This window comes from Salmo trutta, chromosome 20, assembly GCF_901001165.1.
Source record: "Salmo trutta chromosome 20, fSalTru1.1, whole genome shotgun sequence".
Classification (NCBI taxonomy): domain Eukaryota; kingdom Metazoa; phylum Chordata; class Actinopteri; order Salmoniformes; family Salmonidae; genus Salmo; species Salmo trutta.
Window position 1 is genome coordinate 22,925,565 of NC_042976.1, and position 18,520 is coordinate 22,944,084.

Genomic DNA, 18,520 nt, shown 5'->3' on the forward strand with positions numbered 1-18,520 from the left:
CGGGACGCAAGTTCAGGGAGTGAGTGTTTTAATAAATAAATGAACCAATAAACACGTAACACAAACAGCACACCGACATGAAAACAGAGTCAATAACACCTGAGGAAAGAACCAAGGGGAGTGACAGATATAGGGAAGATAATCAAGGAGGTGATGGAGTCCAGGTGAGTGTCATGAGGCGCAGGTACGCAAGACGATGGTGACAGGTGTGCGGGGTAATCAGCAGCCTGATGACCTAGAGGCCGGAGAGGGAGTATACGTGACAGTACCCCCTCCCTGACGCGCGGCTCCAGCCGCAGGACGCCGTCAAAGGGGACGAACCCAGGGATCAGGAGCGGACCGGTCACCCCTGCTGATGCGCGAGAACCTGTCACGCCAGCTGAGGTACTGGAACCTGTCGTGTCAGCTGGGGTGCGGGAACCTGACAGATCGGTAGAGGCAGGAGAGCCTGGCGATCTGGCTGAGGCATGAAAGCCTGACGTGCTGGCTGAGGCAGGAGAGCCTGGCGATCTGGCTGAGGCATGAAAGCCTGACGTGCCGGCTGAGGCAGGAGAGCCTGGCGATCTGGCTGAGGCATGAAAGCCTGACGTGCCGGCTGAGGCAGGAGAGCCTGGTGATCTGGTTGAGGCATGAAAGCCTGACGTGCCGGCTGAGGCAGGAGAGCCTGGCGATCTGGCTGAGGCATGAGAGCCTGTAGCAGTTCCCGGACCCATCGTCATTACTCTGACACAAAAAATTAAATTAAAAAACACACCCTGACCCTTAGGTGAGGTGTTATTTTGTAACGTGTGCTGAGAGTCGGGAAGCAAGTTCAGGGAGTGAGTGTTTATTTTATTTATTAAAACACTCACTCCCTCAACTTGCTTCCCGAATCTCAGCGCACTCATTACAAACTGCTTTTATCCCTGCATGCCCGCCTCCTCTAATCCCTGTAATTCTCCTCACCTCCCTTCTAAACATCCTCTAATAATGATCTCATTGAAGCGAGAAGAGGAGAGAAAGGAGAAGAGAGGATAGGATAGGAGAGAGTTGCACCTCCAGATGTGACTGAGACCCTGAGAGAAATGTGTTTAGTGAGAGACCCTGAGGACTGAAGCATCTGTGTGGGGTCTTTAGCTCTGTGTGTGTGTGTGTGTGTGTGTGTGTGTGTGTGTGTGTGTGTGTGTGTGTGTGTGTGTGTGTGTCACTGCCTCACTTCCACAGCCCAACGACACATCATCAAAACCTGACTCTGCCACAGTTCCAGGCCTAACACATCATCAAACCAAGACTGAATAATTCAGCTTCCATCTGCAGCGTGCGGCATCATCAAAGTGAATGGAACAGTTACCCCCAGTCTCAGCCTCAGCCCCTCACACAGCATCATCATATCTGACAGCTACAGGGAATAGGGCTGAATCAGGAAATCAATAATATAACCACCATATTGTCTTTTCTAACTACCGCCCTGTCAGATTGGATCAAATGTCAAATGCACAATGTGGCATACTAACTGTGTATGTGAAATAGAGATGGAGAGAGCTAGAGAGAGAGCAAGAGAGAACGAGATAAAGAGAAAAAAAGAGAAAATAGGGAGAGTGATATAGCTTTGCCCCATAACCTGTATAGCTCTTATAGTCAATAATACAGACACAGGATATGATGTTCCTACATCTCAGACGTGTGACCCCTTTTTCTAAAACTGGGGCAAAACAACACACACTGATATCAATAATAAAATAATATCAAGATCGCATTCATTTATACATTGCATACATAAGTAAGAGTATCACATTATAAAACAGCAGTATTAGGAAAATGTAGACCCTTTACATGGAGTCCTGTAATGAGATGAGCAGTGCGAATGAGCCCCTCGGGATATACACACTGATATCTTCACCCCTGAGAGTGTGTGCGTGCGTGCGCGTCATTTCTCTGTGTGTGCGTATATGTGTGTGTGTAGGGCAGCTGCTCCTCCAGCGTGTATGAACAGCAGCGTGGGACGTCAGGCTTCATCATGGAACTCACTTGAGAGACAAGTGGACTCAGCGAACTCAGCCATCTCTCTGTTATCTGTAGTCCTCTCATTATCTTGCTCTCCTCTACACTGAGGGTCTGAACCAGACCAGGCAGCACCTGAATGTGCTCTGCAGGCTCACCTCTCTTCTCCTAAAAATATCCTCATAATAACCGTCATCATCATCACCATCATCCTCAGCAGCACTTCTGTTGTTTACAGCCTCTGCTCTCTTCCCCTCCCTTCCCCTCCCTTCCCTTCCCTTCCCCTCCCATCTCCTCCATTCTCTTCCCCGCTCCTATCCTATCCTCTCTTCCCCTCTCATCTCCTCTCCTCCCATCTCCTCTTCCCTCCCCTCCCCCCTCCGCTCTCCTATCCTCTCCTCCCCTTTCATCTCCTCCCCTCATCTCCTCTTCCCCCCTCTCCGCCCCGCCTGTCTCTTCTCTCTTCCCCTCTCATCTCCTCTCCTCTGCACATGCCTCTCAAGAACAGCTGTCTATGCTCTACAAAAACTGACACGGACACACCATCTACAGAGTTTGAGCTGAAATCACAGGCCAGGACCATTTACAATCTTTATTCAGGTCTATAGCTGGGAGCCTGAGACAGAAGCACCAGCCATGTGAGAAACACAAGGTTTACTCAGGGTCAGAGAGGAGTGGTGAGACCCACAGAGATCCTATTCAATTATTCAATTATATGTAATTCTTTGGCGTAATTCTATGGTGAGACCTCTGTCAGTCTGAGAGCAGTGATCTCTGTGATGTCACCAGCAGGTGGAAGCAGATCACTCATTGACATCTTCCACTGAGTTCCTCACTAGTCAAAGGACCAAAGACAGCTAAGGGACATGTTCCAAACCAAACCCTGGCCCCTTCACACTGGTTCTTATTGTAGATCTAAGAGGAGTGGGTGTGTGGAAAAGCAATGTATTCCTGATTCCTATTCAAAATCTTTTGATTTGGAATTGGGAAGAGAATATCCTAGTCAGGTGAATGCAGTCAGTCAGTGTGGTTCAGTTCGTTAGTTCCACTGGTTTATTCAGTGAAGTATGAATACAGTTAAATAAGTACATAATAATGTTGACATGCCTCTGTTACAGAATTTAACCTGCCTAACCTGCCACTTTCTTTTTTCTCCCTTTTTTGGTGTCATGTCAGAACCTGCCAAGTTTACTGGAAAACTATGCCAAATGTTCTACTCTAGGTTAGTATATGGAATTCTCCAAACAGATAAGACTACACTCAATGGATAGACTACACTCAATGGATAGACTACACTCAATGGATAGACTACACTCAATGGATAGACTACACTCAATGAGTAGACTACACTCAATGGATAGACTACACTCAATGAGTAGACTACACTCAATGAGTAGACTACACTCAATGGATAGACTACACTCAATGGATAGACTACACTCAATGAGTAGACTACACTCAATGAGTTCACTACACTCAATGGATAGACTACACTCAATGAGTAGACTACACTCAATGAGTAGACTACACTCAATGGATAGACTACACTCAATGGATAGACTACACTCAATGAGTAGACTACACTCAATGAGTTCACTACACTCAATGGATAGACTACACTCAATGGATAGACTACACTCAATGAGTAGACTACACTCAATGAGTAGACTACACTCAATGAGTAGACTACACTCAATGGATAGACTACACTCAATGAGTAGACTACACTCAATGGATAGACTACACTCAATGAGTAGACTACACTCAATGAGTAGACTACACTCAATGAGTAGACTACACTCAATGGATAGACTACACTCAATGGATAGACTACACTCAATGAGTAGACTACACTCAATGAGTAGACTACACTCAATGGATAGACTACACTCAATGGATAGACTACACTCAATGGATAGACTACACTCGATGGGTTAACATGACAACATACAATGAAAGATAGTCTATGACACAATGCTGAATATTTACATTCACTTATCTGAAGATGCTTACAATTACAATTCACTGAACTTCGAGGCTAAGTCTTGAGGTTTTATGCTTGGTATCTGTAGAGCACGTTGTGACAACTGCTGATGTAAAACGGGATTTATTGATTATTGTGATTGATTGATTGATTGATTGAATGAATCTTCAAGTGGCAGCTACACTCATCATGCTACACTCTACTTCGAGCCGCGTGTATGAGTTTCATGGGCGTGTGCACGCAGAGTCCTATCCCTCCTCTCCCTCCATATACAGTACCGTTAAAACTTTTCTCCAATCAGTGTAGCGTCTAATAACTTGGCCAAGTGGAGTTTGTCCGGTACCTTTTGTTCACTTTCACTTGGGTTTGGTTTGGCACAGTATGAGGTGTTGGTCCTAGTGATTCGGTATTGTCTTTATGCAAACAGATCCTTTCACCGACAGCATGCCTATTGTCACAGTCATGGTTTATATGGAGGCAGCCGTGGATGTGAGGATTACATCCGTTTGATGAGCGCTGATCCAGGCTGTGTTTCTCTCTGAGCTCCTGACAGCCCCGTCTCAGCCATGAGTTGTCTAGATGTGATGTTTTACCAGAGTTATGGAGCTCACTATCTCCCTGCGTCTTCAGCAGCAGCGGCAGCAGCCTACAACGCGGCATACTACCATCATCACCAGCAGCAGCAGCAGGTGGGTGTCCAGACACACTGCACAAAAATAGTTTGTAATATTTGTTTGTTTTTAAATAGTAGGCTGTTTTAGTGTTCCAATAATTGTCACGGTGCTTTAGGCACGAATACACTCTGTGCTGAATGTTTTGGCCCGCCGCAGATGTCAGTTCACAGCGAAAAGTCCTGACTCCTTTGTACCACAGAACTCATAAAGTTACAATTGGAACAGTTGAAGCGGTCATTTCTCGCCGTGTATTTAGAGCAGGTCATGTATAATGACTAGGATGATTAATCTCCTCGTTCCGTCAGAAGGGTGTAATGACAACTCGTCACTGTCTCTCAGGAATGATGATGATGATGATGGTTCTTTTGGAACGGCCACGAGCATTTTCATAGTTGACATACTTTCACCAGAACACACGCTGAGGAACATCCTACAACTTCCTGAATAAACTTCGGTCTGTAAAGATGATTCGTTTTCCTTTAAAATGGAGGTCATAGAGAATTGAAGTTTGTAACGGATTGTATGACTTTTAACAAGGGCATTGATGTAGGCTATTTTGTTCAGCGTGTGTTGCATACACGTTTAATCATGTGGCTTTGATCGTTGTGGCGCAAAATAGACAGACAGATGGTGCTCTCATGGGGGGGTGCAGTGCCCCTGTGACAACAATTTTGGACCCCCTTGTGGCTCCCCTAAATGTGGAGTATGAAATAATTTTTACATAACTCATTTTTGCTATCTTACATCCGTTATTAGACAGTGGCAACAATGATGATTATGAACATGGTCTTTTTCCTGCTAATGCCTGTAATGCAGTGAATAAAACGATATGACAACAATAACATCTAATGTAACTGGCCCCTCTAACAGTACAACTGGCCCCAGCTTGGCCCCCCCAGTTGAAATGGTCTAGAACCGCCACTGCCTTTGAGATTAATTTTTCGTACTTTAACCGTATCTCTCTGGCTCTCTCTCTTTCTCTCTTTCACTCTCTGTAGAAGAAGCTGGGTGTGTACAGCAGGATGCAGCAGGACAGCGAAGAGCAGCAGTGTCCAGGGGGGAGACAGCAACAGCAGCGTGGGGGAGGAGGGGGGAGACTGGCTGGGGAGCAGTGGGTCCAATGGGGCCTGGAGGGTTCTGGGCTGAGGGGCTGTGGGGGTACTGGGAAGGACAGCCAGCCTGCTGAGGCAGAGTACCTGAGCTCCAGGTGTGTCCTGTTCACCTATTTCCATGGTGACATTGGGGATGTGGTGGATGAACATTTCTCTAGGGCTCTGAGCCAAACCAGTGCCTTCACTGGAGAGAACAAGAGTTCTAGGACCACCCCCATGCACACCTCTGCCTCAGTTGGACTGTGGAAAGGTAGGAACACACAGGACTTTCATATCATTACTCATAGTTTGAATTATGTCATCTGAATACAGTCTTATTCATATAGGTGTATTATCTTTCACTGTAACAAATTGCTGTACATTTACAGCAAAACTTTTACAGTTTGATAATGTAATTCTATATCACAGTACAGTACTGTAAAGAGCAATGCAATTTTACAATAAATACTGCATTACCTGTTCTGCTGTATATTTACAGCAGAATACTGAGTTATGCTGCATAGTGGGGAAATGTTGTGGGTGGCAAAATAATGTATGGCTCATTAACATATTTCAAGGCATGCCTTGTAAGAGGCTATATTTGTTGCACCCCTTAGTGAGAATGCTGTACCCCACAGAATACAGTACCATACCGTATTTCTTTTTAATTTTGTCTTGTAAATCTACAGTAATTTACTGGTTTCTGTGCTACCAGTAATTTACATAATTTAGTTCCACCCCCACAGAACACAGTACCATACTGTAATTTTGGAGTGCCAAAACATTTTGTGGGTGCATGGTATTGTTGTGACTCATAAACACATTTGAGGCTATACTTGTTGCACCTGTTAGTGAAAGTGCTGTAACAATTTAAGTGAAATGTGGTAGTAGTTTCCTAACAATTAAATGTATATAGGGGAAAGATCAGAGCGGCATGCATGTCTCAAACTTTTCATGGTTGAGTGTTTAGTCATGTCCTTTTGATCTGTTTCACCCTGTAGTCACTGCCAGTTTAGAAGCCTTTGTTAAGGCCTCTACAAGTGTAAGTGAAATAAAACACCAAATAGTCACTGGTATGCTGTAATTTACAACTAGCTAGCAGCCAACCTGCTTGCACTAATCCCATGTAGTTACTAGTGATGTTACGTTTGATATTGGAGCTCCGAGGCATGTGTCAAAATGGCTAAGCAGCTAACTTCGAAGCAGTGTGCCAATGCGTGTATCACTTTATCAGAAGTACGTCATCAATGACGTCTGACGCTTCGTTCGATGACATGCTTTTTCACTCTTACTGACAGTTGTGTCTGCTTTGTGCTGTTGTCTGTGCCCAATAATGTTTGTACCATGTTTTGTGCTGCACCATGTTGTGCTGCACCATGTTGTGCTGCTACGATGTTGTGCTGCTACGATGTTGTGCTGCTACCATGTTATTCTGCTACCATGTTGTTCTGCTACCATGTTTTGTGCTGTTACCATGTTGTGCTGCTACGATGTTGTGCTGCTACCATGTTGTTCTTCTACCATGTTGTTCTTCTACCATGTTGTTCTGCTACCATGTTGTTCTGCTACCATGTTGTGCTGCTACCATTCTGTGTTGTCATGTGCTGCTGTCTTGCCATGTTGTTGTCTTAGGTCTCTCTTTATGTAGTGTTGTCTCTCTTGTTGCCATGTGTGTTTTGTCCTATATTTTTATGGTATTTATTTTTAATCCCAGGCCCCCTTCCCGCAGGAGGCCTTTTTCCATTTGGTAGGCCGTCATTGTAAATAAGAATTTGTTCTTAAAAACCTGTTGGGGCTAGGGGGCAGTATTTGCACGGCCGGATAAAAAATGTACCCGATTTAAACTGGTTACTACTCTTGCCCAGAAACGAGAATATGCATATAATTAGTAGATTTGGATAGAAAACACTCTAAAGTTTCTAAAACTGTTTGAATGGTGTCTGTGAGTATAACAGAACTCATATGGCAGGCCAAAACCTGAGAAGATTCCATACAGGAAATGCCCTGTCTGACAATTTGTTCTCCTTCTGTGGCATCTCTATCAAAAATACAGCATCTCTGCTGTAACGTGACATTTTCTAAGGCTTCCATTGGCTCTCAGAAGGCGCCAGAAAGTGGAATGACGTCTCTCCAGTCTCTGGGCGAAAAACAGCAGGAGTTTTTGTGAGTGGTCAAGCTGAGAACAGTGACACTGGAGATGTGCATTCATGTGAATTCTCCATGTTTTTCTTTCTCTCTTTGAACAAATACAACGTCGCCCGGTTGGAATATTATAGCTATTTTACGAGAAAAATCGCATAAAAAAATGATTTTAAACAGCGTTTGACAAGCTTCGAAGTACGGTAATGGAATATTTTGAATTTTTTTGTCACGAAATGCGCTCGCGCGTCACCCTTCGGATAGTTACCTGAACGCATGAACAAAACGGAGCTATTTCAATATAACTATGGATTATTTCGAACCAAAACAACATTTGTTGTTGAAGTAGAAGTCCTGGGAGTGCATTCTGATGAAGAACAGCAAAGGTAATCCAATTTTTCTTATAGTAAATCTGAGTTTGGTGAGGGCCAAACTTGGTGGGTGTCAAATTAGCTAGCCGTGATGGCCGGGCAATCTACTCAGAATATTGCAAAATGTGCTTTCGCCGAAAGCTATTTTAAAATCTGACACCGCGATTGCATAAAGGAGTTCTGTATCTATAATTGTTATGTATTTTGTGAAAGTTAATCGTGAGTAATTAAGTAAATTCACTGGAAGTTTGCGGTGGGTATGCTAGTTCTGAACATCACATGCTAATGTTAAAAGCTGTTTTTTGATATAAATATGAACTTGATTGAACAAAACATGCATGTATTGTATAACATAATGTCCTAGGAGTGTCATCTGATGAAGATCATCCAAGGTTAGTGCTGCATTTAGCTGTGGTTTTGGTTTTTGTGACATATAGGCTTGCTTTGAAAATGGCTGCGTGATTATTTTTGGCAGGGTACTCTCCTGACATAATCTAATGTTTTGCTTTCACTGTAAAGCCTTTTTGAAATCGGACAGTGTGGTTAGATTAACGAGAGTCTTGTCTTTAAAATGGTGTAAAATAGTCATATGTTTGAGAAATTGAAGTTATAGCATTTATGAGGTATTTGTATTTCGCGCCACGCGATTCCACTGGCTGTTGACTAGGGTGGGACGCAAGCGCCCCACCTTGCCCAGGGAGGGTAAATAAGAATTTATTCTTAACTGACTTGCCTAGTGAAATAAAGGTTCAATAAAAAATATAAATAAATGGTATAAGCTGTCTTAAGCATCCTAAATAATGCCATAGAATCCATTTTAGAAAAATAGTAAACTTGTTGGCAAAAAAGGGAAGCATGATGTAAGATGCAAACCTGGCAATCCATTAAAGCTAACGACTTACTGCTGCGCTACAGAGTTTTGATGAAATCAGTAGAGGGAAGAAAACCTAGCTGATAATCACACGTTGCTATTTATTGCTGACCCGCAGATGTCACTAATGCGCATTGTGAATGAATAATGACACGCTGATTAATAAACCTTTTTTCAACACAATTGCCTGGAAAGGAAGCTTTGTTTCCGCATCACTAGTAATTACAGTAAAAAACTGGTTACAGTAGCATTTACAGTAGGATTTCCTTTGTTACAGTGTAGTGGGCTAATTTTACAGTATTGTAGTGCATCATTGCGCTGCATTTTCCTTTAAGTCACAGTAAGCTAATGGCACATTACTGTGAAAATGACCGTATTACACTTTACACTAGTCAAAGATGGGCAAAGTTATTTCCAGAAGTTATTTTGTTACAAATCCAGGATATTTTGAAGACCAATGTATCCTTAACAGCAACAACATTCCCAGTAATGGTTACAGAAATGGTTTACCTGCCATGACTGTGATATGTGTATCTTTTAATCAATGTTAGATGAATGCACTGACTGTAAGTCACTCTGGACAAGTGCATCTGCTAAGTGACCAAACTGTAAATGTTAAACATTTACATTTGCAAAGCACACTGCTGGGTATTATTCTGATAACATGGCCTTGTTTAGGGGTGGAGGTCATTATAATAATACCAAGCAGTGTGCCTAGCAAGTGTTCATTTTTACATTTACATTTTGGTCATCTAGCAGACGCTCTTAACCAGAGCGACTTACAGTCAGTGTATTAAAATGAGGGTTAATAAGAATATACCACAGTCACTGCAAGTAAAGAGATAGCTACCTGCACTGTAAGTCTGCTACAGTATACTAACCACAGTCACTGCAAGTAAAGAGATAGCTACCTGCACTGTAAGTCTGCTACAGTATACTAACCACAGTCACTGCAAGTAAAGAGATAGCTACCTGCACTGTAAGTCTGCTACAGTATACTAACCACAGTCACTGCAAGTAAAGAGATAGCTACCTGCACTGTAAGTCTGCTACAGTATACTAACCACAGTCACTGCAAGTAAAGAGATAGCTACCTGCACTGTAAGTCTGCTACAGTATACTAACCACAGTCACAGCAAGTAAAGAGATAGCTACCTGCGCTGTAAGTCTGCTACAGTATACTAACCACAGTCACAGCAAGTAAAGAGATAGCTACCTGCATTGTAAGTCTGCTACAGTATACTAACCACAGTCGCAGCAAGTAAAGAGATAGCTACCTGCGCTGTAAGTCTGCTACAGTATGCTAACCACAGTCACTGCAAGTAAAGAGATAGCTACCTGCGCTGTAAGTCTGCTACAGTATACTAACCACAGTCGCAGCAAGTAAAGAGATAGCTACCTGCACTGTAAGTCTGCTACAGTATACTAACCATAGTCACAGCAAGTAAAGAGATAGCTACCTGCACTGTAAGTCTGCTACAGTATACTAACCACAGTCACAGCAAGTAAAGAGATAGCTACCTGCACTGTAAGTCTGCTACAGTATACTAACCACAGTCACAGCAAGTAAAGAGATAGCTACCTGCGCTGTAAGTCTGCTACAGTATACTAACCACAGTCACTGCAAGTAAAGAGATAGCTACCTGCGCTGTAAGTCTGCTACAGTATACTAACCACAGTCACTGCAAGTAAAGAGATAGCTACCTGCACTGTAAGTCTGCTACAGTATACTAACCACAGTCACAGCAAGTAGAGATAGCTACCTGCACTGTAAGTCTACAACAGTATACTAACCACAGTCACAGCAAGTAAAGAGATAGCTACCTGCACTGTAAGTCTGCAACAGTATACTAACCACAGTCACAGCAAGTAAAGAGATAGCTACCTGCGCTGTAAGTCTGCTACAGTATACTAACCACAGTTCTTCCAGTAATGCACTGTCAATTCTAGAAATACAGCATGTTACTATAGTCAGGTGTTCCAGTAATATGCTGTACATTTGTTACAGTACATTTCCTGTAAATCTACAGTAATTTACTGGCTTCTGTGCTGCCAGTAATTTACTGTAAATTTACATTGTACTGTTTCTTTTTATCTAGAATTAATACAATTACATGGTAGAAACTTGTGTCCATAACAACCTCTTCTCATACAAATGATCTCCCTCTCTCTCTCACAGACAGTGTATCTCTCTCGGAGGCCCAGTGTGGTTCCCTGTCCTCCTCTCTTTGGGGTGGAGGTTACCCGTCCCAGACCAGCCCCTGTCTCTCCGTCCACCCAGACTTCTCCCCCAGCCCAGCAGCCTTCCATGCCCCAGACAGTGCTCTGTGGACAGGCCACGTTTTGCCTCAGCCCAGCCTCCCTCCTACAGCCTCTCTCCCAGACCCCTGGGCCTACAGCTGCAACCCTCAGACCTCCGCCAGCTACACACACGCCCACAATATCTACACACACACACACCCTCACACACACATGCACCCCCACCACACCCACCCGGTCATACATCCCCACCTGTCCCATGGCCCAGGCCTAGACCCCAGGTTCAGCCCTCTGCTCCTACCTGGTGTGAAGACTCAGAGTCCCCTAGCCCACAGCCCTGCTGGACACAGCACACACAGTAACACACACAGCAGCCAGAGCCCAGGGATACACAGTGGTGTGAAGATAGAGGTGGAGCAGGCCAGCCCCAACCTCCCCACCCTGACCCCCTCAGCCTGGCCCGCAACTCTACACACACCTTTGGATATCTACGACTCAGGTAAGCCTCGGACCTGGAGCACACATACACACACACACACACATGCACTCTCTCTCTTGTATGTCTACCTGTGGCGGTCAGTGCCATTTAAGATGAGGGAGGATATTTTTTGTTCATGCGCATGGCCTTTTTTTATTACAGCATATTGAATGACTGTCATTCATATTCCATTCACACAGTTCGATGTAACATCGATAGGTTTAGGCTACTACATGATACTTGAATTTTTCCTACACCCTTCATGAGGCTGCTACAACCTAGCCTATGAATGAACGTTTTTTTAACGTAGGTGCACACAGGTTAAGAGAAAATTGAGGTGACAGTGACACATGGACAGACACATTCAATACTGCCTTGCACACTCTTGCCTGCATCTATCTGATCTAGTATGTAATCATTAATCCAACAGTTGTACATTCCGTTCCGTTTGCTTCTGTTTAAGAAATGTTTACAACAGAATCTGTGAAATGAATACACCCCTGATAACATGTAAACACAGTTCACTTTCATAGCCGCCATGTTGTATTCCTTCTCGCATCTATGCACTCTTCTCCTCTCACCCTTTCCCTTCACTTGAGGACTTCAATGCACATCAGCTGAATGTGTCCAGGTGAAAACCCTTTCCAAGCCAAATCATAACCGCTACACACAGCCTACATCGTTGTCACCATATTAGCCAAAGTAACATCATAGTCAACATAGCTAATATAACTAACATTTTAGTAAACCTGCTACAATCATGCAGTAACGTTACAGTGTGCAGTCGGTAAGCAGTTGAATAAGCAGTTTAGTAGTTACACTGGTGGCAATATATTTGTAAAACCAAAAGCTTACCTTGAATTGGAAGAGTTCCAGTGTTGTGCTAGATGGGAATAGCCAGCTAGCTAAAATAGCATCCCTCTGTTTGCATTTGCTAGCTAAGTGAATGTGAAAGTGAAAATAAATTACTAAATATCTCTCTCTCTGGTTCTCTTGCTTCTCCTTAATTTTTCAAATTAATTTGTTCAAAACTGTTCAACTATTGTCTTTTTCTCTATTTGTCAACTACTCACCACATATTATGCACTGCGGTGCTAGCTAGCTGTAGCTTATGCTTTATGAACTAGATTCATTCTCTGATCCTTTAATTGGGTGGACAACATGTCAGTTCATGCTGCAAGAGCTCTGATTGGAGGACGTTCTCTGGAAGTTGTCATAATTACTGTATAAGTCTATGGAAGTGGGTGAGAACCATGAGACTCCTACGTTTTTTTATTGAAGTCAATGTACCCAGAGGAGGACGGAAGCTAGCTGTTCTCCGGCTACACCATTATGCTACCCTACAGAGTGCTGTTGAGGCTACTGTAGACCTTCATTGCAAAACAATTATTTGGTGACGTGAATATATTTAGTATAGTTTTATCTAAAAGGGATAACTTTTAAAATATTTTGCTATTTTTATTTTTATGAAATTCACTGAGGAGCCTCCACTGATGTCTACATGCATGCTACGTTTTTGTTTAATCTAAAAGTTGATGTTGTGCTCTCTCACGCTCTCGTCAGGTCTGGATCAGGACAAAGTCAATACTGTTTGGTTCTGAGAGAGGATATGACATCACTGTGACATCACCCTGGCACTGAGCTGTGACCAGCTCTAACAGAACCCCCTGGAACCACAACACATTTCCTGTGTACTCACTCTCAAGTAGAAGACTCTCTGCTCTCTAGAAAAAGTCCAGGGTGGGTTTACAGATGTAAGATCTTAATTTGATCACTCTGTTATTGATGAGAATTTTACTGCAAAGCAGGAAATGCAAACTTGTAGAGTATTTCAGTTTTAAAAAGGCTTCTAAAGTTTGTAATTTCCACTTTGAAATTTCAGACTTAACTTTCCCTAATGAATGAAATGGATGAACCCCTACAAAAATGTCAATTTATTATAATCCACATAATAATTCACATTTCCTGTTGCTGCAGGATTATTTTACTGCTGTAGCAAACTGTCTCAAATTAAGATCCTACATCTGTAGGTCTCTTAGAAAGCACTCTGGAGAAGCCTAGACCACTCTCCATGCCTCATACCACCCACCGGGGATACATCTGATCACATCTTGGCCAAATATTTTTCACATTTTTACCAAAGTATTAGCTGGCTGTTTTGGACCTAATATACCACATGATGGTTCTGTTTAAAGAACTTAGTTTGTGGGAACACTGCTCAGCCAAGCCTCTTTCTGATCTTTTTTTTTTACATCGTGCTATGTGTGTAATTGACTGTAATATATTTTGTATATAGTACTTTGATTTGATGTGATTGTCATTTTCTTACAGTGTTTGATTGTTCCTAATTGTTTTTCACCAACCCTGTGTTGTCATGTTGCCTATTGTTCTATATGTGCGGAGAAATCATGTAATTACTGATGTGTAATAAATTGCTAAGTTCTATTGGCAAACATTTCCTCATCTTTAAGAGCTGACTCAAAGTATCTTTTTTGTATCAGATCTGATAATTGGACATCACTCAACATGGTTTAGCAATGACCTGCCCATAGGGAAGAGTAATATATGGCAATACACTCAGTTGACAGTTTATTAGGACAACCCTTTGCCTCCAGAACAGCCTGAATTCTTTTGGGCATGGAAACGTTACGCAATTGGTATCAAGGGACCTAACGTGTGCCAGGAAAACATTCCCCACACCATTACACCACCACCACCAGCCTGTACTGTTGACAACAGGCAGGATGGGGCCATGGACTCATGCTGCTTACGACAAATCCTGACTCTATCATCAGCATGACACAACAGGAACCGGGATTTGTTGGACCAGGCAATGCTTTTTCACTCCTCAATTGTCCAGTGTTTGTGATTGTGTGCCCACTGGTACTGCTTCGTCTTGTTTTTAGCTGATAGGAATTGAACCCGATGTGGTCATTTGCTGCAAAAGCCCATCTGTGACCAGGAGCAATGATTTGTGTGTTCTGAGAAACCTTTCTGCACACCACTGTTGTACTGTGCCGTTATTTGCCTGTTTGTGGCCCGCCTGTTAGCTTGCACGATTTTTGCCATTCTCCTTCGACCTCTCATTAACGAGCTGTTTTCACCCACAGGACTGCCGCTGACTGATGTTTTTTGTTTGTCGCACCATTCTCTGTAAACCCTAGACAGTCGTGCATGAAAATCCCAGGAGGCCGGCCTGTTCTGAGATATTGGAACCGGTGCATCTGGCACCGACGATCATACCTCAAAGTCGCTTAGATCACTCGTTTTGCCCATTCTAACGTTCCATCGCACAGGAAGTGAATGCCTGGTGGTGTACTTAATAAACTGGCCGCTGAGTGTATGTATATTACTTACTCAAATGTGGATACATATACAAGATTTGGCCGTTTTCATATGTGATATATATTTATACCTTATATACACTTACAGTGCATTTGGAAAGTATTCAGACCCCTTGACTTTTTCTAAATTTTGCTACGTTACAGCCTTATTCTAAAATTGTATTTATTTATTTATTTATTTATTTTCTTTCACCTTTATTTAACCAGGTAGGCCAGTTGAGAACAAGTTCTCATTTACAACTGCGACCTGGCCAAGATAAAGCAAAGCAGTTCAACACATATAACAACACAGAGTTACACATGGAGTAAAACAAACATACAGTCAATAATACAGTAGAAAAATAAGTCTATATACAATGTGAGCAAATGAGGTGAGATAAGGGAGGTAAAGGCAATAAATAGGCCATGGTGGCGAAGTAAATACAATATAGCAATTAAAACACTGGAATGGTAGATTTGACAGTAGATGAGTGTGCAAAGTAGAAATACTGGGGTGCAAAGGAGCTAAATAAATAAATACAGTAGGGGAAGCGGTAGTTGTTTGGGCTATTTATAGATGGGCTATGTACAGGTGCAGTGATCTGTGAGCTGCTCTGACAGCTGGTGCTTAAAGCTAGTGAGGGAGATAAGTGTTTCCAGTTTCAGAGATTTTTGTAGTTCGTTCCAGTCATTGGCAGCAGAGAACTGGAAGGAGAGGCGGCCAAAGGAGGAATTGGCTTTGGGGGTGACAAGTGAGATATACCTGCTGGAACGTGTGCTACGGGTGGGTGCAGCTATGGTGACCAGCGAGCAGAGGTAAGGCGGGACTTTACCTAGCAGGGTCTTGTAGATGACCTGGAGCCAGTGGGTTTGGCGATGAGTATGAAGCGAGGGCCAGCCAACGAGAGCGTTCACGTCGCAGTGGTGGGTAGTATATGGGGCTTTGGTGACAAAACGGATGGCACTGTGATAGACTGCATCCAATTTGTTGAGTAGGGTGTTGGAGGCTATTTTGTAAATGACATCGCCAAAGATCGGTAAGATGGCCAGTTTTACGAGGGTATGTTTGGCGGCATGAGTGAAGGATGCTTTGTTGCGAAATAGGAAGCCAATTCTAGATTTAACTTTGGATTGGAGATGAAAATGGAATAAATCGTTTTTTTCACTCATCAATCTACACACAATACCCCATATGACAAAGCAAAAACGAGTTTTTAGATATTTTTGCAAAAAAAATGTAAATATCACATTTACATAAGTATTCAGACCCTTTACTCAGTACTTCACCTTTGGCAGCGATCGAGTCTTGAGTATGACGCTACAAGCTTGGCATACCTGTATTTGGGGAGTTTCTTCCATTCATCTCTGCAGATCCTCTCAAGCTCTGTCAGGTTGGATGGGGAGCATTGCTGCACAGCTATTTTCAGGTCTTTCCAGAGATGTTTGATCGGGTTCAAGTCCTGACTCTGGCTGGGCCATTCAAGGACATTGAGACTTGTCCCGAAGCCATTCCTGCGTTGTCTTGGCTGTGTGCTTAGGGTTGTTGTCCTGTTGGAAAGTGAACCTTCACCTCAGTCTGAGGTCCTGAGCGCTCTGGAGCAGGTTTTCATCAAGGATCTTTCTGTACTTTTCTCTGTTCATCTTTCTCTCAATCCTGACTAGTCTCCCAGTCCCTGCCGCTGAAAAACATCCCACAGCATGATGCTGCCACCACCCTGCTTCACCATGATGGTGCCAGGTTTTCTCCAGACGTGACGCTTGGCATTCAAATCTAATCAAATTCAGGCCAAAGAGTTCAATCTTGGTTTCATCAGACTAGAGCATCTTGTTTCCCATGGTCTGAGAGTCCCCCAAGAGGGCTGTCGTGCCTTTTACTGAGGAGTGGCTTCTGTCTGGCCACTCTACCATAAAGGCCTGCTTGGTGGAGTGCTGCAGAGATGGTTGTCCTTCTGGAAGGTTCTTCCATCTCCACAGAAGAACTCTGAAGCTATGTCAGAGTGACCATCGGGTTCTTGGTCACCTCCCTGACCAAGGCCCTTCTCCCCCGATTGCTCAGTTTGGCCGGGCGGCCAGCTATAGGAAGAGTCTTGGTGGTTCCAAACATCTTCCATTTATTAATGATGGAGGCCACTGTGTTCTTGGGGATCTTCAATGCTGCAGACATTTTTTGGTACACTTCCCCAGATCTGTGCCTCGACACAATCCTGTCTCTGAGCTATACGGACAATTCCATCGACCTCATGGCTGGGTTTTTGCTCTGACATGTACTGTCAAATACATTTCATGGAACAGCAGGGACTGTGAAGCAACACAAACATAGGCACAGACACATGCATACACGCCAGGAAGAGTAGCTTCAAATAAAAATACAACTGTGGGACCTTATATAGACAGGTGTGTGCCTTTCCAAATCATGTCCAATCAATTGAATTTACCACAGGTGGACTCCAATCAAGTTGTAGAAACATCTCAAAGATGATCAATGGAAACAGGATGCACCTGAGCTCAATTTCGAGTCTCATAGAAAAGGGTATGAATACTTATGTAAATAAGGTATTTCTGTTGAGTTTTTAATATACATTTTCTAAAATTAAAAAAAAACTGTTTTCACTTTGTCATTATGGCATATTGTGTGTAGATGGATGAGGGGGAAAATGTACTTAATCCATTTCAGAATAAGGCTGTAACGTAAGAAAATGTGGAAAAATTCAAGGGGTCTGAGTACTTTCCAAACGCACTGTATATAATATGTACATATATGTGACACATAGTATTAAAATGTTTATTACATATGTGCCTTATATGTCACAATACATGTTAACAATACAGTTGAAGTCGGAAGTTTACATACACCTTAGCCAAATACATTTAAACTCAGTTTTTCACAATTCCTGACATTTAATCCTAGTAAAAATTCCCTGTCTTAGGTCAGTTAGGATCACCACTTTATTTTAAGAATGTGAAATGTCAGAATAATAGTGGAGAGAATTATTTATTTAGCTTTTATTTCTTTCATCACATTCACAGTGGCTCAGAAGTTTACATACACTCAATTTAGTATTTGGTCGCATTGCTTTTAAATTGTTTAACTTGGGTCAAACGTTTCGGGTAGCCTTCCACAAGCTTCCCATAATAAGTTGGAGGAATTTTGGCCCATTCTTCCTGACAGAGCAGGTGTAACTGAGTCAGGTTTGTACGCCTCCTTGCTCGCACACACTTTTTCAGTTCTGCTCACAAATTTTCTATAGGATTGAGGTCAGGACTTTGTGATGGCCACTCCAATACCTTGACTTTGTTGTCCTTAAGCCATTTTGCCACAGCTATGGTATTATTCTTGGGGTCATTGTTCA

At 42.9% G+C, this 18,520-nt stretch overlaps 1 protein-coding gene across 1 annotated transcript; it reads left to right on the top strand.

The window, feature by feature from the left end:
- Positions 1-4,201: 4,201 nt before the first annotated feature.
- LOC115155719 (transcription cofactor vestigial-like protein 3) lies at positions 4,202-14,317 on the top strand. The gene is made up of 4 exons (XM_029702618.1): positions 4,202-4,653; positions 5,637-6,000; positions 11,290-11,868; positions 13,411-14,317. Exons 1-4 carry the CDS (start codon positions 4,531-4,533, stop codon positions 13,446-13,448), a joined length of 1,104 nt encoding a protein of 367 aa, XP_029558478.1. The 5' UTR covers positions 4,202-4,530; the 3' UTR covers positions 13,449-14,317.
- The last annotated feature ends 4,203 nt before the right edge of the window (positions 14,318-18,520 follow it).